The sequence below is a fragment of the Aedes albopictus genome, chromosome 2 (genome assembly GCF_035046485.1).
Source record: "Aedes albopictus strain Foshan chromosome 2, AalbF5, whole genome shotgun sequence".
Lineage (NCBI taxonomy): Eukaryota > Metazoa > Arthropoda > Insecta > Diptera > Culicidae > Aedes > Aedes albopictus.
Genome location: NC_085137.1, coordinates 138,835,291 through 138,859,859, shown reverse-complemented (window position 1 = coordinate 138,859,859; position 24,569 = coordinate 138,835,291). Strand labels below are relative to the sequence as shown.

General features: G+C 40.6%; 1 protein-coding gene across 2 annotated transcripts in view; it reads left to right on the top strand.

Annotated features, from left to right (window-relative positions):
• LOC115253744 (lipopolysaccharide-induced tumor necrosis factor-alpha factor homolog) overlaps nucleotides 1–24,277 on the top strand; it is a 329,801-nt gene extending 305,524 nt beyond the window's left edge. For both annotated transcript variants that reach the window (XM_029865958.2, XM_062850520.1), the window contains exons 3-4: nucleotides 5,627–5,765; nucleotides 23,792–24,277. In XM_029865958.2, coding sequence (XP_029721818.1) covers nucleotides 5,627–5,765; nucleotides 23,792–23,894 — 242 coding nt within the window. In that variant the 3' untranslated portion in view covers nucleotides 23,895–24,277. The remainder of the gene's footprint in view (nucleotides 1–5,626; nucleotides 5,766–23,791) is intronic.
• The last annotated feature ends 292 nt before the right edge of the window (nucleotides 24,278–24,569 follow it).

The following is a 24,569-nucleotide window of genomic DNA, read 5'->3' as shown; positions in this document are numbered from 1 at the left end:
GTTTTTCTGTCGCCTACGTTCGCGACATATGTACATTAGGCCTGTCCACCTTTTCAAAAATGTTCTCTGATTCTCAAGTCCACCCCCATATTTTGATTGGTACACTAAAAGAAGTAACTGGTCAAAATTTCAGCCAAATCCATTGAAATTAAGAGGTGCATCAAATCAATTTTACGTTTTTCGACTATTTTTAAACTTCAAAAAATCATAACTACACTAAAACTTGTCAAAACTTAATTCTTTCGGCAGAAATTGAAAGCGATACTTGTTTGCTACAAGTTCTCCGAACAACGTATGCCAATAAAATTGAAGGAAATATGTGTAGTTATCACATTTGTAATCAGCAAAACCCTAAAAAGTTGATTTTTTGATAGATTTCGTTCTGGGACACCCTAACATACGTAATAAGTTGGATTTTTTAAAACGGCATCATATTCTCTCATGTTTTTTGGTTATTTACTTCTTCGACACCAATGCTGTAGGAGTTGAGCAAAAAATATTAAAATTCGGGAAAGCCAAATGTGGCCTAAAAACTAACTTTTTGGAGGCAATCACGCTGTGGCGCGAAATTGTACTGAACGTAGTAGCTTTGCTTCCTTGTAGTTTGCCTTGGCTATCCCCTACCACGGGTGATAACAAACAAGCGTGATGACAGGTGTTGGCTATCATATCAGTGCTGACGCGATGCCACTTTTTGCGCGCCAAAGCGTGATTGCACCCGAAAAGCTAGTTTTTGGGCCACATTTGGCTTTCACGAATTTTAGTAATTTTTGCTCAACTCCTACAGCATTGGTGTCAAAGAAGCAAATAATCTAAAAACATTGGAGAATATGATGCCGTTTTGAAAAATCCAACTTATTACGTATTTTAGGGTGTTCCAGAACGAAATCTATCAAAAAATCAACTTTTCACGGTTTTTCTGATTGCAAATGTGATAATTACACATTTTTCCTACAATTTTATTGGCATGCGTTGTTCGGAGAACTTGTAGCAAACAAGTATAGTTTTCAATTTCTGCCAAAAGAATTAAGTTTTGCCAATTTTAGTGTAGTTATGATTTTTTGAAGTTCAAAAATAGTCGAAAAACACAAAATTGATATGATGCACCTCTTAACTTCAATGGATTTGGCTGAAATTTTGACCAGTTACTTCTTTTAGGATACCAATCAAAATATGGGGGTGGACTTGAGAATCAGAGAACATTTTTGAAAAGGTGGACAGGCCTAATGTACATGTTCAGTCTAGCCATAGCTTCGAATAGAGCCCAGCCTCTCGTGTTAGTCAAGCGGCTACCCCACTCAATCGTCCAGGCGTTGAAGTCTCCACCGATGACCTTAGGACTTAATCCCATTAGTGCGCTTGATAGTGAATCTAGCATAGAAGAGAACTGGTCTATCGGTTACCTGGGAAGGGCATAACAACTGCAATAGTACACCACGTTGATCTTCGCTATTGCGAAGCCCTCGTGCGAAGCGGCAATCATTTCCTAGTTCGAAAAACGACCGGTTGTACAGATCGCCACTAGCTTGGCCTTATCCGCTACCCACTTCCCGTTGTTGGGAGGGATGCGGTATGAGTCCGACAGTAGGGCGATGTCTATAATTGACTCTGAGACTGACTGTCACAGCAACTGTTGTGCGGCTTCAAAGTGGTTCAGCTGTGTAACCTGCATTAACGTCGGTTAGTTCGACCTCCTCGCGTGCCTGGACATTTGGGCCCGCCCGTTGTGTAACCCTTGTTCGCCGTGCATATCAGGCATTTTGGTGCCTAGTTGCACTCCCTGGCGATATGGCCGTCCACTCTGTACTTCCTGCAGTGCTTGCTCCTGTCGGGGCCTTATGTCCTTCTTCAAAGCACTTGAAGCACGCCATATACTAAAGACACGTAATCAGATGATTGTTGCTGTTGATCATGATTCCCGCATCATGGTGATGATGCTGCCGAGCAATGCCTTTATTGTGTGTTTGACAGCTCCCGTGCTCGATTGGAATGGCATTGACAGTAAATTTGGAATTCCAATTGAAACATTTCGTGTCTTTGCATATAGTGTCTTTAACACCGACCACCCTACCTTGATCTCACCGACTAAAGTTGCCGTGTTCACCTCCTTTACGGAGACCTTGATCGTGGCGATCTACGCGCCTGAGGGGCCCTTTTGCAGGCGAATCAATGTACTTAGCGCATCTACCTCTCAGTGCTATTTAAGTCCGGCTGCGAGCTCTTCTGTGCCAGTGATCTCGTCCAGGTTTTCACACTGGAGAAGAGTCGCCTCCGCCGTTAGGGCTCTTACCTGCACTTTTTCGTCTAATAAGCGAGTGCTTTGTAGGAGGTTCCTTTCTTGGCCGCCTCTTTCTTCACTAGCATCATATCTCTATTCCTGGTGCGCTGGTTGCGGTGAGAGACGATTTTCGCCTCGCATGACCCTCAGTACCTCGGCGTACGTGTCTGCCTCGGTTTTGAAGACCAGTGCGTCGCTTCGTTCGCGTTTTCGGACTGACTTCACTTTTCTCACTACCTTCTTCTTGTCAACCGTAATCCAAGGGTTCTTCTTTCCTTGGTCCGGTTGGCCACCGTTTCTTGGCCTCTTGGGGCTAGGTTTCCCTGCCTTTTGTAGGTTTCCCAATCGACTAGGCAGCCTTATTACTCGTGCTGGCCGTCTCTTTCTTCCTCTTTGGCTTTTCGCCTCTGCCAGACGCTTCTTGGGCCGCGATTTTTCGATTTCAACCATGCAGCTCGATCCGTAGGGCGGTTTGACCTCTCCGCTACGGCTCTGGCGAGCTGCATGGTTTCTTCGCGTTACCAGCAAAGTGGAAGCTATCTGTTTGGGTGGACCGCTCCTCCCTGCTCGCATCAGCCGCACTCCGCTCTTCGACCAGGAGATCATACTCCAAGGAACCAAGGATTTGCGGACCTGTTTAGGGCCTTGCTGATGTTATTCTGCTCGCTCGTGTAACCGATTAGCTGGTTTAGCTGTTCGGCAACTACCAACATCTTTAGTAGACCGCTCCTGTTGCGGTTCAGCGCCTGTGAGGTCCGTGCCAGTTATTTGCTGTTCCTCAGCCGGTGCTGCGCGGTCTTGTGCTTCTCCGGTTGAAACTCCTGCCGCCTGCTCGATGGGAGGGTAAGGGAGTTTCGAAAGGATTTTAGACAGGTTCCAGAGGCGTTTCAAAGGTTTCGAGGACGCTTCAGAAGCGTAAGATGCGCTCCAGGGTACAAAATAATGAATCGGGAAGGAGCGTCTAGCATAGCTCTGGCACTCACAAGTTCCTACCTCATGATTTCACGGGACAATCAATGACTTCCTAAGACTGCCAGGTAAAAACTGTGTGCTTAGTTGGTAGTGCAGCCTATGCACTGTTGTCCTTCTGACTTCAGCTAGATTGAGGAAGTATGTCCCGAGCGTCTGTTCGCCAAGTAGGTGCGGCTAAACCAACGCCCTGACAGCCCCTCCAACGCAATATAGGCAACGCGTGCTAAGGTAGCCTGTAGAAAACCTTTAATCACCAAGAAGAGCAAACGAATTGATGCAACGACAAGAGACTCGGCAACGAATTAAGGACAACGATTGGAAAGTCGGATCTTGGAAAGTGAGAACTTCTAATGAACCCGCATGTTTTGAGCTTCTGGCTCGTGAACTGCAGAATGTCGGCGCTAGTGTGGCAGCTATCCAGAAGATACGCTGACTCAAAACTAAAGAACGCGAGTTCCCAGCGGTGGATCCCATTGCTAACCCTTCATTCAAGTACCATATCTACTACAGCGTCGATGATAAGGCAGTACGTAGAGTTGGCTTCATCGTGATCGGGAAGCAGATGAAGCGAGTTATTTAATGGAAGCCGATAAGCAACCGAACCCCAAAGTATTCTGGAGTGGCCCTTGCAGATCATCTGTTGTTGATCTCATTATTTACAGAAACAAAATTTTCAATGATACAATCAACATTGTTAAGGAGGAAGCTTAAACATGAGCTCTGGAGGAGGGAGATCCATGTAACTAATTCATGAAACTGTCAAGTCGCCAGGAGCAAAACTCATCTGCTTCTCAAACAGCTAATTATACAAAATGTTGTTCAAAATTGTTGAAAGGATTTCCGTGTTATTCATCGAAAGTGTTTTTTTTTTCTGTGTATTTTCTTTGTCGGAAATGTCATCGATACAAAATAAACCAAAAACCCCCTAATATCGAAAAACACTGGGCCTATTTGCTGCTTCTGAGCAAAGGCTAGTGGTAGCTGAATTTCTGGAGAAAACAACGCCAGGCACCTGAACAGAAAGTTCCAGGAAGTGTGGGGTTAGGGACCATCTTCTACAAAAAAGGTAAAAGCCAGGACTACTTCATCCTCGTCCCACTAAACAACATTCCCATGGCCGCCAAACCCTTTGTCACTCCGGGTCCACCAAGAAGGCATTGCTTAAAAGAGGGGTTAGTCCATCGCAGCCTCAAGGTTAGCTGCGTACCCTGCGGCAACGAACATCGATGACTTGCTTTGGGGACTCCACCACTAGCGCTTAGTCAGTTTCCCGAGCGGTCCTTACCACTCCCTTTGTCCTCGAAAGGGGTCCAAGGTCGACACCACGCCTGCTTCCAAGTGCACAGCAAGTATCAAGAACTAATACCGCGTGTACAGCGATTTGACCTTCCCATAAGCAAGGCCCTATCAGCCAGCACACAGAAGGACGTACCGACATTGGGCCTCCGACTGTCCCGACCTTGCCGGGGACCCCTGTCCAACCGCGGGTTCGGATCCAACCAGACGCCACGACAGTAACGCTACCAGAATATTCTCCCCGCGGCCAATTATGGCCGTATGATCTACGCAGCTGACTCCGAATCCTTGGACCACCTCTTGTATAGCGTCTGCACTAATCATTCTTCGAGTCCACGCGCCATCTCCTCTTTAGCTCCAAGAAGATGTGGATGAAAGCTGTTGAAACGGCTTTCTAGCTAAACTCATCCCTACACATCCTCTGGACTCATACAGTCACGCATTGTGCGAAAATACGGTCACACGAACAAAACGTGTTCCGCCGTTTCCTCTAAACCAGCACGAACAGGGCATTCGGGAGAATCCGCATTATTTTCCTGGAACAGAATGAACAAATTCAACAACCTCTACGAATCTACGAATATGTCTGTTTGTCTGTTTCGTTTACACGCAAAAACTGCTAAATCGATCCACGTTAACATTTATATGCAGGTGTTTTTGGGGCTTTAGAAGTTTCTAATGATTTGAAAAGGGGGGAGGGGGCACCCAAACGATTTTTCGGAAGATTTTTCTATGCAGCTCTTGAGTCTGGGACCATTTTGGCAGGGGAACCTATTTTGAGCTCTTTCCACAGCCAATTTTCCTCCAATTGGTTTTAAGTTTTGGTTTATGTCTAGATACTGTGCGGATCTCACGGTATCCCAAATCTCTAGGCAATTGGTTTAAAAATGACGGAGTCATAGCAGCAAGTGCCCAAAATAGATCCCTCTGTCTAAATGGTCCCAGACCCTATGCCATAAAGTTCAGTAGACAGGCTGTACGACGTTTGACCGTACAGCAAGTACTGCCTTCAACACGTCAAGTATCAATCCAAACGATCACAGTAATTAATGACCCCACCTTTTGCCTTTTGTTTTCCAGCTATTGTCACGGCACCCCAGGTCGGACCCGATCCTGCCTCCATCACCTGTCCCTCCTGCCAGAAGCACATCGTCACCCGGCTAGATTATGAAACCTCGACCAAAACTCACATCTTCGCCGGACTGCTGTGCCTGTTCATGTAAGTATCGGAATCGACTGATCGTTCTAGACATACAGGTGGGACGAGCTGTTTTGCTCAACAAATTAGTAAATTACATCAAACACGATCGTGTGCGATCCCATTAGAGGTTCACATCCCCTCCCAGGTTGAATAATATCCGTGCCGACGACCGACGACCGACGACGAGCCAGAGTGCCAAAGTGCTTCGATTGTTTCAATGCGCGCAAATATGAATGGCGTGTGGTGATAAGATAAATGTGCGATAAGGGCTCTAGTGCTCAACCCGTGCGCGTACACAGACGTTTTGCTAGAGGTGAATTATTTCGTGAGTTGACACGACAAACCGATGATAATGATAAGATATTGACGTGTGCAAGCGATTCACGCGAAGAGCATTTGTACCTACCTAGAGTGGTGTTGCTGCTGACCGTTAAGTGCAAATACTCCACTCGTTCTGGTACATATTGATTTTATTTCAAATTGCGCGATGGAATCATTCCATTGCGTCAGGATAAATTGTAGGAAATTTACGAGGAGCGAAATCTATACTTAGCGAGTGGGATTTCCGCTGAGAAGCGCGTTAAACTACTTGTTTGACGATCTCGTGTCCGATTCCAGGAAATTATATCCAAATCATATAGATATTATTGATTTGGAGAGACACTTCCCACCATTTTCACGATAGCATAGCATAGCATAGCATGAATACTTGCACAAATCTTGGATGGAGTTGCAAAGTTGAATATATCCATTGATATTGCTGATGTCGCTACTATCTACAATGTCATAGACCCACTCAGCTCCACACACCTGGCCAAGTCCTTGCAAGCATTTATAAATCCCTTCATCAACTTAGAAAGAGCCCAGAACTGAAGCAGCTTCCAATAGATGAAAGCATGTTGAAAATAGCGAATTTCCAACTTATAATAAATAAATAATATTAGAAAGATCTCACCAATTGTTTTGTGGTTTTTGTGGTCCCATGTCGATCATCTAAGCAAAAAAGCACGGATCAAACAAAAACAATGAAAATGAACGCAGATTTGAAAAAAATTTACGCTTGAAGAGCCACTAAAAACCGATTCCGGGCGGATGATTGGAATGAACTTACCAAATTGTCCACATAATAGTGGATTTGACTGTACAGGATATGTACGCCATTTTCATAAATGTATAAAAAGCATTAAATTTAAAAGGAACTTTCTCATCAATTTTGAAACATCTTCGTCGAAGAAACATCGCTTGCCCTTTCCGGTTGCGGGGAAGAAGTGTCCCAGTAATGGTTTGCGTCACGATAATCCGGCGGACGTTCGCTCGCTTGCGCCATCCCATTACGACCACGATCACCATGAGCTTTTCGTTAGCCACACACTTCTTCCTTAATCTTCTTCAGGGCGTAACTCCCGTCGCTGAACTCTGATCTTCATTCTATTCCAGAGTTCGTAATCACTTTCACCGAAAAACACACACTCTTCAGTATCCTTCCAAACAACGCGCATATTTAATTAATGTTTGAAACTGAAATACTAATAACAGTCCAAAACGGAAGAATCAGCTTCCAAATTTCTAAAAAATACTGACAGGCGGAAGGCAAAAACGCAGCACGAGAAAATTCCACGTCTATCACACTTCCCACCATTTTCACGATGGGCAAAAAAGGCCATGTGAGCGTTGAAATCTGTTACATGCATTCATATTTGTAGGATACTTGATATTTTATATTAAACTTTCATAAGGAAATATCTTTCCACCAATCCGTCCTAAGGCGTTATACTTATGGAAATTGCTACTGATTTGAAAATCATGTAATTTACATAATATTTAAACAAATGTGGAGGATACATGCAAATCCTTTTCTGATAATATGAAGCTCAAAGTTTTTGAGTCATCTCAAAAATGTATAGAGTTTCGAAACCAACCCAACCTTTTCGATTTAATCTATTTTTTCCCAATCGATCTACATCGGAATTAACCTTATTGTAGTTTTTACCGATTCCATGGTAACATCCAGCATTAGCATTAAGCAAGTCGCATAAATTCGTAGTCCAAGGCGGCTGTTATGCGAATTGCTTCCTTCCCGTCCGTGTCCAAAGCACAAAGATTTGGCACTCGCTGATTCTAAGACAAGATTGACACAATCCTCCAACGGTCGAAAGCTGTCCTGGCCACGTCCTTGCGGATAGGATAAGAAAGGATGATTAGTTAGACATCTGAGATTGGTGTGTGATTTATCCGAAGATAATTTGCAAGCACTTTCCGATGCAAAATTTGCGAAAGGCACCGTCAACCGTTTCTGAATTCGGCCAGACATAATCAAAACAACTGGGAACGAACAAAACACGTGACAGTTTTGAAAACGCAGCCGCTAGCACGCACAACCTGCTACGATCTTCTCCATGGTCAAATTTTTGACTTAAATAGTCAGGGTAGCCTGAAAACTGTCTTGAGCATAAGTCATCGAATCTGCATGTATAACTTGTATATTTAGATGAAACTCGTGCATGTACAGCCTCATGTACATAACTGTACAACTGTGCTCTCAAGTGGTGATTCCAATATTGATTACAGAATCTCCAAGACCTCCTTGAGTATAGGTCATCGGATCGACAAGCATGAACACCCTGAAATTGCTTCTTCTTCTTCTTCTTCTTCTTCTTCTTCTTCTTCTTCTTCTTCTTCTTCTTCTTCTTCTTCTTCTTCTTCTTCTTCTTCTTCTTCTTCTTCTTCTTCTTCTTCTTCTTCTTCTTCTTCTTCTTCTTCTTCTTCTTCTTCTTCTTCTTCTTCTTCTTCTTCTTCTTCTTCTTCTTCTTCTTCTTCTTCTTCTTCTTCTTCTTGTTCTTATTCTTCTTCTTCTTCTTCTTCTTCTTCTTCTTCTTCTTCTTCTGTATGGCTCTACGTTCTCACTGGAACTTAGCTTGCCTCTCTCCAACTTAGTGTTCTTTGAGCACTTCCACAGTTATTAATTGGAAGGCTTTCTTTGCCTGCCATTACATGAATGTTGTACCTTGTGAGGCAAGCACAATGATACACTATGCCCAGGGAGTCGAGAAAATTTTCCCGACCGGAACGGGAATCGAACCTGCCATCTCCGGATTGGCGATCCATAACCTTAACCACTAGGCTAACAAGAGACCATGAAATTGCTATGAAACCCCAATCGGACGCCGTGTAACGCACCTGAGAACCTCAGAAACCCCTGAAAACGCCCCTGAAGCTTCCTGCAACGCCTCTGAAACCTCATGAAACGCCTAAAAACCCTGAAGCCCCTTAAAACTCTCTGAACCGCCCTGAAATGCATTGAAAAGCCTCTGTTCTCCCCCTTTCTGCAACGCGCTTAGCCCTTGCAAATTTCGCATGAACAACCCCCCCCCCCCACTTTCTCTTGAAAATGTGTGTCTGGCCCTAGGTCTGGCCAAAGTCTATTAACAAAAGCCAACGAGCGACTAGGGGGAGTCGGAGATGGATAAAAAGGAGCCTACGTAGTTTATGGACAGCGCCCTACTAAAATATAGCCCAGTGGTTCCCAATGTGATGTCACGGGCCATGGGCTAGACAGTATTACAAATAATTTTCAGATTGTTCATCTCAAGCAGCTATAGTCTGCTCTTGGACCTTAATTTTCGTCCACTATCGGGGGAGCGTAAACCAAATTTGACGTAAAAAAATCTGAACACTGACCATTGAAATAAATACACATACTAGATGGTAGTTTACCTTCTCCATGTGTTCGGTAAAGTTTGAGTACAGACCAAGGGCTATCACGTGTGGCCTGGCCATTCACTATTTGGAATTATGACCGCAGATGGCAACACTGATCGGTCTTCATAATACCGTCCATTAACTGGGGGTGTTGCTAGTTAACAAGTAAAGTTTCAGCTTCTCTATCTCGGGATCGAAAGCAGATAGAACTATGCCGTCTTCGGCAAAGTTGTTCAGAAGAACAAGAACATTTTTTTTTTTTTTATCTTTATTAACGAGATTTTTAACCCTAGGCTAGCTCATCTCGGGACCCACGCTTTACTTCCCTTCCGAAGGAAGAACTCACATTTTGTGAGTCTGTCGGGAGTGGGATTCGATCCCAGGTCCTCGGCGTGATAGTCAAGTGTTCTAACCATCACACCAGGTCCGCTCCACAACAAGAACATTCTGGTGATTCTTCAATTAGTTGGTATTCTCATCGCTAGGCGGCGCTAGTTACAAAGTAAGGTTTAAGACTTCTCTTTCTCGGGATCGAAAGCCGATAGAAGTGTGTCGTCTTCGGCAAAGTTGTCAAAAAGGACAAACTTATTCTTGTTACTCATCAATTAGTTGGTGATTTTGCCGCTAGATGGCGCTGGTTTTCAAGTCAAATTTTAGTCTTCTCTTTCTCGGTAACGAAAGCAGATAGAAATGTGTCGTCTTCGAAAAAGTTGTTCAGAAGGACAAGAACATTCTGGTGGTTCACAAAGTAGTTGATGAGTTCACCGCTAAGTGGCGCTAGGTTTCAAGTAAAATTTAAGACATGTTTATTTCGCATCCCTTCAGGGGCTTTCAGAAGTATTTTCGAGATGCCTGTCGTTATTTTCTGTGGAATCTGAGATTCCCTCCAGAGATGTTCTAATCTGCCAGCAATTACATAATTGTTATGTCACAATGTGAAACTATGTACTATAACTTTGTGCGATTTGTCTATCTCATACCGGATCTGAGATACAAGTCGGACTCGATTATCCAGGAGCTCGATTATCCTTAATTCAATTATCTGGCATAAATGGCTCGAATATCCGGGGATCAAATACTTGTTTGCGTTGTTTGCACAATTCAAGATGGCTACATATCAAAAATTGTAGGAAATTTAAAAAAAAAACAGCAAGATTTTTTTATTATGCAGATTTTTCTCATTCGCATTCTCATTCCCAGCCGTTGAATTAAAGCACTATAACATCACACTTCTTTTCTTCTATGTTTATTGTACTATTTTTAATTGAAGAACATTAATAAAAGAATAAAAAGTATAGCTCGATTATTCGTAAATTTCGATCATTCGGGGTGATTTTTTTGCAGTCATCGAAATATTCGAGTCGGAACCTGTATAGAGCTTTATTCAAATCTGCATGACCACTGTTGCCTGCAACAACATTTTTTTTGTGTCCTTATGTGAAACAAGAGGTGCACTATAACATTGTCGAACATTCAAATTATCTATCTCACACCATACCAGAAAAATTTAACTATATTTGAATCTGTATGACCAGTGTTGCCAGCAATAGATTATTTTTTGTGCCGCTATGTGTAACAATAAACTGCACTTGAGGTGCACACAATAACACTGTTGAACATTCATATCAGAGATATAGAGCAAAATTTGAATCTGTATGGCCAGTGTTGCCAGCAATAGTATGTTTTTTATGTCGCAATATGTAACAATAAACTGCACTTGAGGTGCACTATAATATTGTGGAACATTCGAATTGTCTATCTTACACCGTATCAAAGATAATGAGCTACCCAACTAACATTTTCAGCGCTATAAGCTTCAGTCATTTGCTTACTGTTGTGTAGCCATCGAGTAAAAGCAGTCAACGCTGAATAAAAGGAAAGCTAGTCAAATATAAATCATAAGCTAATACACGACTGCAAAACAAGCACCATACAGCTACCAAACTCGGTTTTCAGAAATCCATTGCTTGTCACTGGGGCTGTCTTTACTCCACTTTATTCCAACTCCGGGAGATTTCCCGAAAGATGTGAAAACTTGAACACATCGAATAAGAGTCCCCACTAACAAAATAGCTGCTACTATACAGTACAATTTGTTATACTGACAAATCCCCAAACCAGCAGCGCTACAAAGGCCGTTATGCGATTTCATTACGGCTAGAAGCTGTAATAAAGAAACTGTTGGTTTACCAAAACGGCTTGTCGGATATAAATATTATTGTCAAAACAAACATTAAGCAGGATATATAGCTACTACACAAATTCTTTAGGGCCCATATAGCCGAGGCGGTAAACGCACGGGTATTCAGCATGACCATGCTGAGGGTGACGGGTTCGATTCCCGGTCAGTCCAGGATCTTTTCGTAAAGGAAATTTCCTTGACTTCCTTGGGCATAGAGTATCTTCGTGCCTGCCACACGATATACACATGCAAAATGGTCATTGGCAGAGGAAGCTCTCAGTTAATAACTGTGGAAGTGCTCATAGAACACTAAGCTGAGAAGCAGGCTTTGTCCCAGTGAGGACGTTACGCCAAAAAGAGGAGGAGGACAAATTCTTTACTGCTATCCATGTCTGTGCTGTGAAATTATTTGGGTTGCTTTTATTGCACTTTGATTCAATGCCGGAAGATGTGCAAATCGAGTAAGCGTCCCAGCTACCACAACAGCTGCTTTTATACAGTACGTTTTGTAATGTTGCCAAAACACAAAACAGCAGCGCTTCGTAGCCGTTTGAAGAACACTCTTTCAGCTAGAAGCTGTAAAGAAGAATCTGTTGGCGTAACCACACAGCTTGTTCAATGTAAACATTATTGCGTTTGACCAGAGCCGGATTTACAAATGTGGGGGCCCGGGGCCACATTGTTGTGGGGGGCCCATTTCCAGTGTATATTTCTGCTTAGGGTAAGTGTACCAGTTATCGTCAAGTGGAATTCATAGAGCAATCTCTTGAGGAGTTGCTGGTCGACTACCATGATTTTTTGTGGAACTTCAGCAGATTTTTTTTTTAACGCGACTGCCAAAAAGTTCTCTGGCGGCTTCCCGAAAAAAAACAACAAAATTCTGAAATCAACTTCTGGAAAAACTTCATCGTGCAATAGAAATTTCGCTATTTTAGGGGGGAATTCGAATAGAGACTGTTGAAGTTTTTTTTGCGAAAATCCAGGAGAAGTTTCTTATGTAGTTACTGACTTCATTTCTTATCAAATAATCTGTGAAACTTCTAGAAAACATTTAATGAAAATCGCGAACGAAGTTTAAGAGAACGAAATGTTTGCAAAACTTTCAGAGTTTTCTCAGATTCTGTTGGGATTTCTCCACAAATTTCTTTTGCAAGGTCCTCAAGAAATCTATGGATTTCTATCAGGAGTTTGCCATAAATTACATCCTAAGTGCAGAAATAAATGTTTCAAGAACTCAACCATAGTATTCTAATAAACTTTCCGGATGTCTCCGTAAAAAATCCTACAATTCTTATCAAAATACCGTGGAAAATTCTTCCAAAATAAAATTTTCGACAAAAATTAAAACAAACATTTAGCAGGAACTTTTTAACTCTACATTCTACAGAGTTTTATAGTTAATCCACAGTTTAAGCGGTTTTTGCTCTTCTGAAAACCTTCAAAATTATTCATTTCGAACTTATTTTTGTTTCACATTTTTATTCGTGGAGTGGGATTTTGTGGGGGCCCGGGGCCATGGCCCCCCTGGCCCCCCCTTAAATCCGGCCCTGCGTTTGACGTTTCACAAGCTTTTGCAGCAAGATGAACTTGGGTAAGGTTTCTTGTGGCACAATTATGAAGCCTTGTCTGGAGTAAAACAAAACGGGCTATTTTCTATGCTATTTATATATAGCAGTGTGGCTGCGAGGACATCATCGGGACCAGTGGATACGGAGATCGGAAGTTCGATTCCAAGTAGCGGCAAGTACTTTAATTCTTCAATTTTAAACGTGCTAATTCCAGTTTCACATGTATTGCGTCACGGTATCCATAACCTAATTATATTTAATCGTTTAATTTGGGGAAACCGTAAAACTATTATTTAACAACTGCGAAAAGGCTGAAAAAGCGCCTTCTCAAGATGTTATTCAGTTAATGGTTACATAGGAGCCAAGAAAAGAGCTATGACTAGGTGGCATAGAAGCTGATCGCACAGCATGTACAAGTGAATTAAGTTCGCCAGATTCATTGGTATAGGGCTTGCATAGAAGCTTCCGTCCATATGTACAACACAGTAGCTCAGCATCAAGCCGTATTGAGGACGCTTTGTTGACGTTTACATTCACAATAAATGTTAGTTGGGTATATTTGAATCTGTGTGGCCAATGTTGCCAGCAATTATATTTTTTTTGTGTCACAATGTGAAACAATGAATTGCACTGGAGGTGCACTATAACACTGTCGAACGTTCGAACTGTCTATTTCACACCATATTAGAGATATACAGCTAAATTTGAATCTGTATTACCAGTGTTGCCAGCAATAATATATTTGTGTGTCGCAATGTGAAAAAATGTATGTATTGCACTTGAGGTGCTCTATAATATTGGAGAACATTTCTATTGCCTCTACTTTACACCATATCAGAGATATTGAGCTATATTTGAATCTGTATGACAAGTGTTGCCAGCAATAATGTATTGTTTGTGTCGCAAAGTGTAACAATGAATTGTACTTGAGGTGCACTGTAATATTGTCGAGCATTCGAATTGCCTATCTCACACCATATGTCAGAGGTATTGAGCTATACTTGAATCAGACCAGTGCTGCCAGCCATTACAAAAATTATGTGTTATTAAATGACATCAAACATTTCGGTAAAAAACGATAAAGATGCCACTAACTTCTACATAAAATCTTAACTGAACAATAAAAAGCGATTGCATTACAGGCGTACCTCGATAGTACGTACCCTCGATAGTGCGTACCCTCGATAGTACGTACCCTCGATAGTACGTACATTTTGCCTCGGTAGTACGTACACTAAAATTAAGTTAATTTTTAATCTATAAAAATGAGTTCGAATCATTAGTAGACGTAAAGCAGAGACTCCAGTACTATGAATTTGTGTTGTGCAGACTCCTATTACACGGATTTTCAGTAAACCATGGTTTCCCAAACTGTGGATCGCGACCCACAAAGTTTGGGAACCTATGCATTAAACCGTTTTAAAATGTAGCGAAATGAAGGGCATGAACGAATACGTTTGATGTAATGATTGCAGTATTCTTCGCTTTACAGAGATATTTTCCTCCAGTCATAATATCTGGCATCATCATTCTGACGTTACAACCCAACAGAGGAGGACTGCTTCTCAGTTTAGTGGTCTTTAAGCACTTGCACAATTATTAACTAAACGCTTTCTTTACCAATAGAACGTTGTAATAAAATAAAAAGGCGCATGATGGTTCTATTTTGTGTGGTAATAAAAAAAACTTAATTTCTCGGCGAAGATTGCTCCCCAAAACATGAATCAAACCCTTCAAGTAACTTACCCAAAACCATTGATTTTAGTTCACTTACTTGTTATTTTTTTTTCGTTTTCCAACAATTAACTTTTTTTTGCGATACGTATAAAATGTTTGACTGTTTTTCATGAGTTCGGAAATTTAAACTACATTGAGTACCGTAGGGCACTGCACGCCGCGGTTGCTGAGGAAAAAGTTCTTAGTTTTTGACGTTTCGTGGCTTTGTTGTTTACGATTCGGACTCTCGCAGCTCTCGCATTAAAAAAAATTCGCCAGCTTATCATGAGTGGTTGGATTTAATTCAAAATGGGGGGTATGCGTACGTGTGCTGTTTTATAACTGATGGTGGCTTGGAGTTCCTTCTGCGGGATTCCACAAGAATTTTTTTTCCAGTGCTTTCTTCTGGGATTCCATAAGCTCTTAATGAAATTCTTCCGGAAGTTTATTTAGGATTCCTTCAGAAGTTCCCTTTGGGGTTTTCCCAGAAGTTTTTTTCTGAGATTCCTTAAGGCGAAACTGGAAGCATTTCCTCACTTTTTGGTTTTTGATTTTTTATTAAATAACGAAGCAATATTTTCAAAATCGGTTTTCGTACACATGTAGAGGATGGATCAAGGTATCTTCTGATTGTTTTTTTGTAGTGAAAAATGTTTTTCGTTTTTGCAGAAACCATTTTTGAACGAAATTTCACAAAAAAAATGGTTTTAGAAAAAATGGAAAACTTTTTCAACACCAACAAAATGCAGAAGATACCTTGATCCATCCTCTACATGTGTACGAAAACCGTTTTTTTTAAATATTGCTTCGTTATTTTTAAAAAAATCAAAAACAGAAAAAATGAGGAAATGCTTCCAGTTTCGCCTTAAGAGGTTCCGCCTGGCATTCCGTCAAAAGCTCTTGCCAGGATTGTTCCAGGAAGTTCCCCGAGATTCTTCCAGAGATTCCTGGATTCCCGTAGAATTTAATTTCGAGATTCCTTCAGCATTACTTCTTTTAGGATTACCTTAGTAATTTTTCCTTAATCTTTTCCAGGTATTCCTTCCGTGGTTTCTCCACAAACTTATTGTAGAATTCCTCTAGGAGGGAGATATAACTAAGTTGCTTTTCCTGTGTTTATTCAAGAAAATCCTACAGAAACAACATGAGGAATTCCATAAACATCTGAAAGAATTCCAGAAGAGTCTGCAGGAATTCCTGACGGAGCCCTTGGTAGCAACCAAAAAGAGTCCCTAGATGATTCCTGGAAAAAGTTATCGAAGAAATCCCGAAATCAGTTTCTGAAAGAATTCCTAGAAGAAGCTCGAAGAATCTCTTATGAAATTCCAGGAATAAATCCTTACGGATAGTTGCATGGAGCTTTTGAAGGAATCTCGGTAAGAATTTCTGATACAATTTCCGAAAGAACTCCTGGAGAAATTCTGGGTGAAGTTGCTAGAATTTCCAGGAATACTATCTGGAAGCCCAAAAAATAAATCCAGAGACATTCTAGAAGAAACTATTCGGAGAATCTCAGATGAAATTCCTGGAGGATTCCGGGGACTTCTTGAGAATTTCTGGAAGAAATCACTTGCAGTCCGAACGTTAACAAAAAGGTCACAAAAAATCAAAAATTCTTTAGCAACCGCGGCTTGCATTGTCCTATAGGCTGTACCAATTCAATTGTTTGTGGGTGAACCCGAATTGTGGAATTCGGGGAAAAAACGCTTTCTCGCTTGCTTTAGTGATTTCTTCAAGTTTCAAGTTTCTTTCAGTTCCGAGATTCCTCTAGGTGTTGGTTCCGAGATTTGTCCAGAAATTCTTTTTGGGATTCCATAGGGATTCTTCCAGGAGTTTCTTCTGCGATTCCTAATGAGATTCCAGGGTCTCTTTCAGAGATTTCTCTAGAGATTCCTTCCGAAACTTCACCAAGAACTTCTTCTGTAATACTTTCGGGACTTCCAGGATTTCTTCAGGAATTTCTTCCTAAATACCTCCAGAAATTTCGTTCCGGAATTTCTCCATGAATTCATTCCAAGATTCCTACAGAAATTCTTTCTAAGATTCATCAAATATTTTTTTCCTTGAATTCCTCCAAGAATTCCGGGATTCCTCCAAGAGCTCCGGGATAACTCTAGGAATCCCATCTCGTAAAAAATAAACTCTTGGAGGTGTTCTAGAAGGAGCAGTGTTCAGAAGATTTTGAAAATATCACGGCAATAAATATTGCAGGAAAAAATACTTCTAGAATGTTTCTATAACAAGATATAACTGATCTAGATCGATGTAAATATATCTAGACCAGATTGCATGGCCCTAAAAGATAATTCAAATAAAATCAATATAAGTTCCCAGAGACGAGATGCCTCTACAAAGCATCCCCAGAGCACAAGAAGATTTTTACAATAAAGATAGGATCCTAAACAGGCAAAATTACGTAATTAATAAGCGGACCCTTAGGCCACATGTAATTTTTTGGCCATCCTGACGTTCTAGAAATAACATTCTTTGATTTGAAAATGAAATTTAAAATAAAAATTTGTGATTCGATAGTACGTACAATTCGATAGTACGTACACTAAACGAAGCGGTGGTGTACGTACTATCGAGGTATGACTGTATCCCAAAATCGTGTAGATCGATGATTGACATTATGGAGTGTTGCCAGTTGCAGAGATAATTTTGAAGAACCAATTTTTACCAAGACAAGTACTCAAGGTTAATCTAGATGACTTTCTGATACTGTGTACGATACTTCAAACTACAATTTATTTATTTATTTATTTATTTATTTACCATCATCTTCAACACTAGGTTGTACAGACTGTTGCCTAACTTATAAATCTTATCCTATTACTAAAAACACTTTTGGAGACATTAAAATCGAACACATCAGCAACTTCGTTAAATAATCTACAACTAGTGTCAAACGGATCAAAATACGCATAGTTCGTGCGATGAGCAGGAATCCACAAAAACTAACGATTACGGAGAGAACGCACAGGAAATGAAGACAATGAACATGAACACTATCCCTATTGTAGTGAATTACAGTCGACTCTCCACATGTCGACGTTCTACATCTCGATATCTCTTCCTATCTCGATGGTTTGGTCGGTCCCTTCAATATGCATACATTTTACCATTCTACATGTCGATTTCTCTCTATCTCGATGCGATCTCGTTCGTTTTTGATCTAGATTCTCTCTCCATATGTCGATATGCCTATTTTTACAGGTTGCTAGATCTAATTTCTTAGGTGCAAAACATTCTGAGAAGGCGAAGTGACATCTGTTTGTTGACGGTTTTTCCTAGTTACGGACGATTTTTCAATCTAGTGTGCATAACAAACTGGTTCTCGAATTCGATCTCTCCCTATCTCGATAGTCCCTTCAATATCGAGATGTAGAGAGTCAACTGAATATATTCAGCAGTGTAGCCAGATTAAAACAAAACTTCGTTTTATTCTATGCAACATGTAACAGCATTTAACGGTTACTTAAATTATGCTGAAGAGTCCTTTATATTACATACATTCATATGTATATATTCAGCAATATATGATTCTATTTAAACAGTGTTGACATCTAACATATGAAGTAATGATATCAGGAGCTGGGGATTTTTTTATATTATCGTACGGGTTTGGGCCGAAGGGTCTCAGATTTTCATGAAACTTTTTCCACAGGCAGGGCTCATAGATATATGAACAAAAAAATTGAGAAAAATTCAGGGTCGCCTATTTTCTCGGAAAACTCAGGTGGATTTTTTTTTGTTTTACCCTGATACTAGGGTCTGGGACCATTTGGGCAGGAGCACCTATGTATTTTGGGCACTTGCTGCTATAACTCAGTAAATTTTGAACCGATTGACTTGATTTTTGAAACACGATCAGATACTCACAGTATCTAGCCATGTTTAAAAAGACAATCGGTTTGAAATTGACTGTGTTATAGCAGCAAGTGCCCAAAATAGGTGCTCCTGCCCAAATGGTCCCAGACCCTACTTAATTTGAAAAATCATAACTCCAGAACGAAGCATCGAAGAAACAAAGTTTTTTAATGAAAATGAAAGCAAATTTTCTCAGGAATCCAAAGAAATATGAAGTTTTAAAAGTTTTCCACAAAACTTTTCACCATTGAGAAAATTTATAAAAAAAAGCCGTAAAACTATGTCCAAACTCGCGAAAAATAAAAAAAAAATTTTTTGAGAAGGTAATTTTATAGGCTTTAATTGCTGAAATTTTTGGAAAGCACTTTATTTTTCGTTTCTGAGTTATGGTCAATTTTGTGAAAAATTACCATATAATATAGGCTTACTTGGTCATTTTTCACAAAATTGGTCATAACTCAGGAAAGAAAAAAGTGCATTCCAAAAATTTCATCGTTAAAAGATTATGAAATCACCTTCTCAAAAATATTTTTTTGAAAATTTTTCACGGATTCCTGAGAAAATTTACTTTTATTTTCATTAAAAAAACGATGCTTCGTTCTTGAGTTATGATTTAAAAAATAAATGCTTATATGGCACATTTAGACATTTTTGAACAAAATTGGTCATAACTCAAAAACGAAAAAAAATGCATTCCAAAAATTTCTAAATCCAAATAAACTCCACAAAAATATTTTTTTCAAAATTTTTCACGGGTTTGGGCATACTTTTTCCGGCATTTCTTTAAAAATTTTTTCAACTGTGGAAAATTTTGTGGAAAACTTTGTCCAGCTCATATATTTTTTGGATTTCTAAGAAAAGTTGCTTTCATTTCTTAAAAAAAATACTTTGTTTCTACGATGCTTCGTTCTTGAGTTATGGTTTTTCAAAGTAGTGTCAGGGGAAAACAAGAAATTTCCACCTAAGTTTTCCGGAAAAATAGACGACCCTGAATTTTCTCAATTTTTTTATTCATTTATCCATGAGCCCTGCCTGTGGAAAAAACAACCTTTCATGGAAATCTGAGACCCTTCGGGCCAATTTGTACGATAATAAAAAAAATGCCCAGCTATCACTGGTTGGCATTTGTCGTCTTTTCGAACTTTACTGCACATCGCATGTGTATATTAAGAAAACTATTAAAAGTTTAAAGTAATGATTGACATGGACGTAAATCAATCTAACGTAAAATAAAGTCAGAGTGTTTATACTATTAAGATGCATTGCAATCCCCAAGGGCCCATATAGCCGAGGCGGTAAACGCACGGGTATTCAGCATGACCATGCTGCAGAGATGCATTTGAACGCGTTCTGTTCATGTTCTGTTCAAAAGCTGTGCTCACGTGAGCCGTGTTCATGTTCAAACATTTCAAGCGCCTGATCACAGTGCTCTTCGTAGCTAGTAGCAACAGGTAGCAGATAGAAACAAATTTCTACCGTACGTAGGTATGTGTCATGCAGCTATTCTTCCTGCATATGCTAGATCTAGCTCCAAACTGCAACATGGAATTTCGAAGTAAAAATTAAATGATTCGATAATTAAATGATGGAATAAGGTATCGAATGTGTGAACATATTATTTAGTAATCTATTTGGAAGACATCCGAACAATTACGGCATAATGCGTGGGCCCCACACTATGGGACAACCGACGGAGGCTTAACTGCTCCACAAATATTATCGAATAAAAGGGATTTTCTCACCACACCCGGCCATGCTCGGACATCTATTTGTGTTCAACGGTATTATGGAGTGGTTCTTACGCCATCCGCGTATCTGATGGTCCCAACCAGCCAAGAGTACGGCAATATCGTTGCAATGGAATTGAAGAGCTCACCCAACCTGTTGTAATCAGAATGGCATACCTAACGATAATTAGGGGCTCGGAAGCATTGCATATGTTTCTTTCTCGTCGATAGAAAACGCTACTTACAATTTTCCAACCCAATCCTAACGCATCTGACCTGTCAATTTTGAACACCGCTCTGTGTTCAATCTAGTAATCTAGATTGTGTTCAAAATTTTGAACATGCTCTCGAGAGCTTCCAGGGAACCGTTTTGGCACGCTCACAGCTCATGAGCGTTCAAAATGCATCTCTGCCATGCTGAGGGTGACGGGTTCGATTCCCGGTCGGTCCAGGATCTTTTCGTAAAGGAAATTTCCTTGACTTCCTTGGGCATAGAGTATCTTCGTGCCTGCCACACGATATACACATGCAAAATGGTCATTGGCAGAGGAAGCTCTCAGTTAAAAACTGTGGAAGTGCTCATAGAACACTAAGCTGAGAAGCAGGCTTTGTCCCAGTGAGGACGTTACGCCAAGAAGAGAGAGAGAGAGATGCATTGCAATCCATGGTCACGAGGCACGTATAATTTGAAACGCATTTTTATATTTGTAGTTTTTTTTCATAGCCGGTGACCTCAACCTGGGGTCCCTGAGCTCTGAAACATCAATTTATTGTAATAAATGCTTCTTGAGATGCAGCATCTGATGACCTTTTCCACATTCTTATCGCACTTTCGGTTTTTGTTGGTATTCTAAGGACAAACGTTTTGGAGTCCCGCTTCAACAGTCATGAGAACTTTTTGGGCGCACAAAACTCAATAAGCAAGCTTCAAACAGCTATCCATTTTTTATTGTATTCTTGTTCAGTTGGCATAACCTTAATAGGATAAACAGGTACGCTGGTTTTGTTTGCAAAAAAAAATGTGAGCTCAAAATCATGTGGAGGTGCCCAAGTCGACCATTAGGTCGGTCATTTTGGAATAAAAACAAGTATGTCCTTAAAGGGAGTCTTTAAAGGGCTTTGAAGGGCGTTTCAAGGCATTTCAGAAAGTTTTAGGAACATAAGGGGGTTCCTAGAGCTTTTAAGGGTGTAAGGTAGCATTTCAGGGGCGTTTCAAGGAGTTTTCAGGTGTGTTGCAGGAGGTTTCTGGAGCCTATTAACCCAACCAACATTATTGCTGAACAACAGATGAATAAGCCGCTCTTGAGTTTGATCTTGAAAATTTTGGCTGAATAAGCTGTTATTTAGCTATCATTGTTGCATGGGAGAGGCGTCCAATGGGGTTTCAGCGGCATTTTGAATTGATTATGATTATTTCAGGGGCGTTTCAATGGGACGAAGGTTTCAGGGGCGTTTCGAGGCATTTCAGGTCAGGGCCATATGAGGAGGTTTCAAAAAACGCGGGCGTTTTAAAAAATATTGTGATAAGGTCTTTGAAAAAACCTGTGAAACAGCCCGAAATCCCCCTTAAACCCACATAAATCCTATGCAATGCACCAAATTCCTCGAAAATGCCTCCTTAACGCAAACCCCCCCCCCCCCCAAATTGCTCTTAAATTCCTTAAATATCTCCAAAATCATCCCCCTTTAACCCCTTCAGACCCATGCAACGCACCTACCTGAGACCCTCCGAAATCCTCAAAAAACGCCTCCGCAACGCCCTGGAAATCAGGCTTCAAATGCTCTGAAAATTCCTGAAATGCCTCCGAAACCCTCCTAAGGCCCACTCGGACCCCATGTAAGGCACGTGAGACCCTTGAAAACCCCCGAAAAGGTACCTGTAACGCCTTCAAAGCTCGTGGAAAATCCTTTGAATCGCTCTGCAATGCTTTCGAAAACCCCCCTCAGATCTCCTGGTACTTCGCTGAAACCTCTTGGGACCCCCTGAAAGGCCACTGCAACACCCCCTGGCCACCGTTGCAATAGTTACCGTTATTATTAAATTTCCCTATGCATAATATTGGTTCTGAGTGGCTTTCCCTCTTTTTATGCAGAACATAAGAAAGTGCATAATTTAAAAATGCATAAAAATATCATGCATAAAAAGAGGTTGCCGTGTAACACGTTTTGACAAAGAAAAGAAGATTTTCGCTAAAAATTACATTGAACTACATCTGACAGATTTGTTAATTTCTTTCAAAGTGAATGTTATTATGAAGTTTGTGATGTACACCATCCAGGATTGTTTTTTTAATTTATTAAAAAAAAAACTTTGAAAATCGATTAATTTTGTTTCACTGATTTGGTAAACAACAATCCCGTTCGTCCACTGTACATGAGCGGGAAAACAGCCACATGTGCCGGAGATGGCACGTGAGTCAAATCTTGCCATTCGTCTCACTTTAATCGTTCCAGCAACTCAGACTTACCGTAAACTGCAGGGTTCAGAGCCATGTGTGATCGTGGCAATGGATCAACTTGCTAATTCAATTAGTATTCATCACCCCCGGGGAGGCAGGTTGTAAGGGAAAGAATCACGTGTCGGTCACGGTTGAACCGAAAGGGCAGACTATTTTGCCTATCCTACTTACTGATCTTGTGGGTGCAATCAAACCAAGAACATGCGAGCTTTGCATACTTTACCTATGATCGATCTGTGTTTCCTGGGTGGTTCAGAAATGGTGTTTGGGATATGAGGCTCAGTTGTTCATACATTTTTCATCTGATTTAAGATGTTCTGCTGCTAAGCTTTATGTTTTGTGAGCACTTTCCCAGTTTGACCATTTTGCATGAAATTATCGTGTAGCAAGCACGAAGACAATTTATGCCTAAGGAGGACAAGGAGTTTTCCTTTGTGAAAAGTTTATGAACCGATCGTGAATCGAGCTCACTACCCTCAGCATGATCTTGCTGAATATCCGTGCGCATACCGCATCGACTACCTAGGCTCGCATTTAAAACGTGTAGAGCTTCAAAATCAACCTGATTATCTACTATTAATAATTGTAGCGCTTACATCCCTTTCCATCGGTGCCTCTTAATTGTAACTCAAAGTTTTCCCTGATAGATCTGAACTCAACACAATTGCATAAAAAAAAACGATCTCTCTGATTTAATAATTCAATTCATTCAACCCATAACATCCGTTCTCTACAGTACGACAGCTTCAATTAACGCCAACTGTGGCGTACCTACGTAAATAATTACGCAAGTGATTAATCGGTTTCGTGCGTTTCGTTTCAGCTGCTGGCCCTGCTTCTGGATTCCGTATGTGATAGATTCGTGCAAAAATGCCAACCACTACTGCCCGAACTGTGGCGCCTACATTGGAACCTACCGGGGATAAGCTTTCGCAACTGACGACAACGATGGCAACGACTGTTTTAGCAAGAAAAAATAAATGTTGAAAATTGAACCTGATTTACAATCAATGACGTTTGTGTGCATGGAGTGATGATCAAGAAGTAGCATGCAGATGGAGGAGCACTGTGAATTTTAACCAATAGAAACTAGATAGAGAGATGCATTTAGCAAGAAAAGTGATCGAGATCGGAGGGTAAATGGACACAGTGAAAATGTAGCTGGAATAAATGTCTATCAAATAAATGCGATCAAATCAAACTGTAACCAAACAAATTCACTATGATAGAAGTAAGCCACTTGACAGCTGTGTTATGTATTATATGAATGATTTGGTGAATAAATGCCATATTTATATATATATTTCAACTCATCGTCTTTTAATAATGAAAATCTAGTCAGTTCTCAACGAAAACCTAGAGCAAACTTATGGTACACTGTATATGCAATTGGCAAAAAATCCAAGAAGGTACACAGAAGTGTTATTTAGTCATATACCAAAAAGTCTTAAAGTTAGCCGAAACACTGAAGACTACACAAAAAACATTATTTTCACCCTGATGACATTATCATCTCCAAGTGCCGAACCGTTTGGGAAACGAAAATCTTTTTTAGAAATAACGACTGCTCAGCCACTTTTCTTCTTCTTTTACCTCTTCTT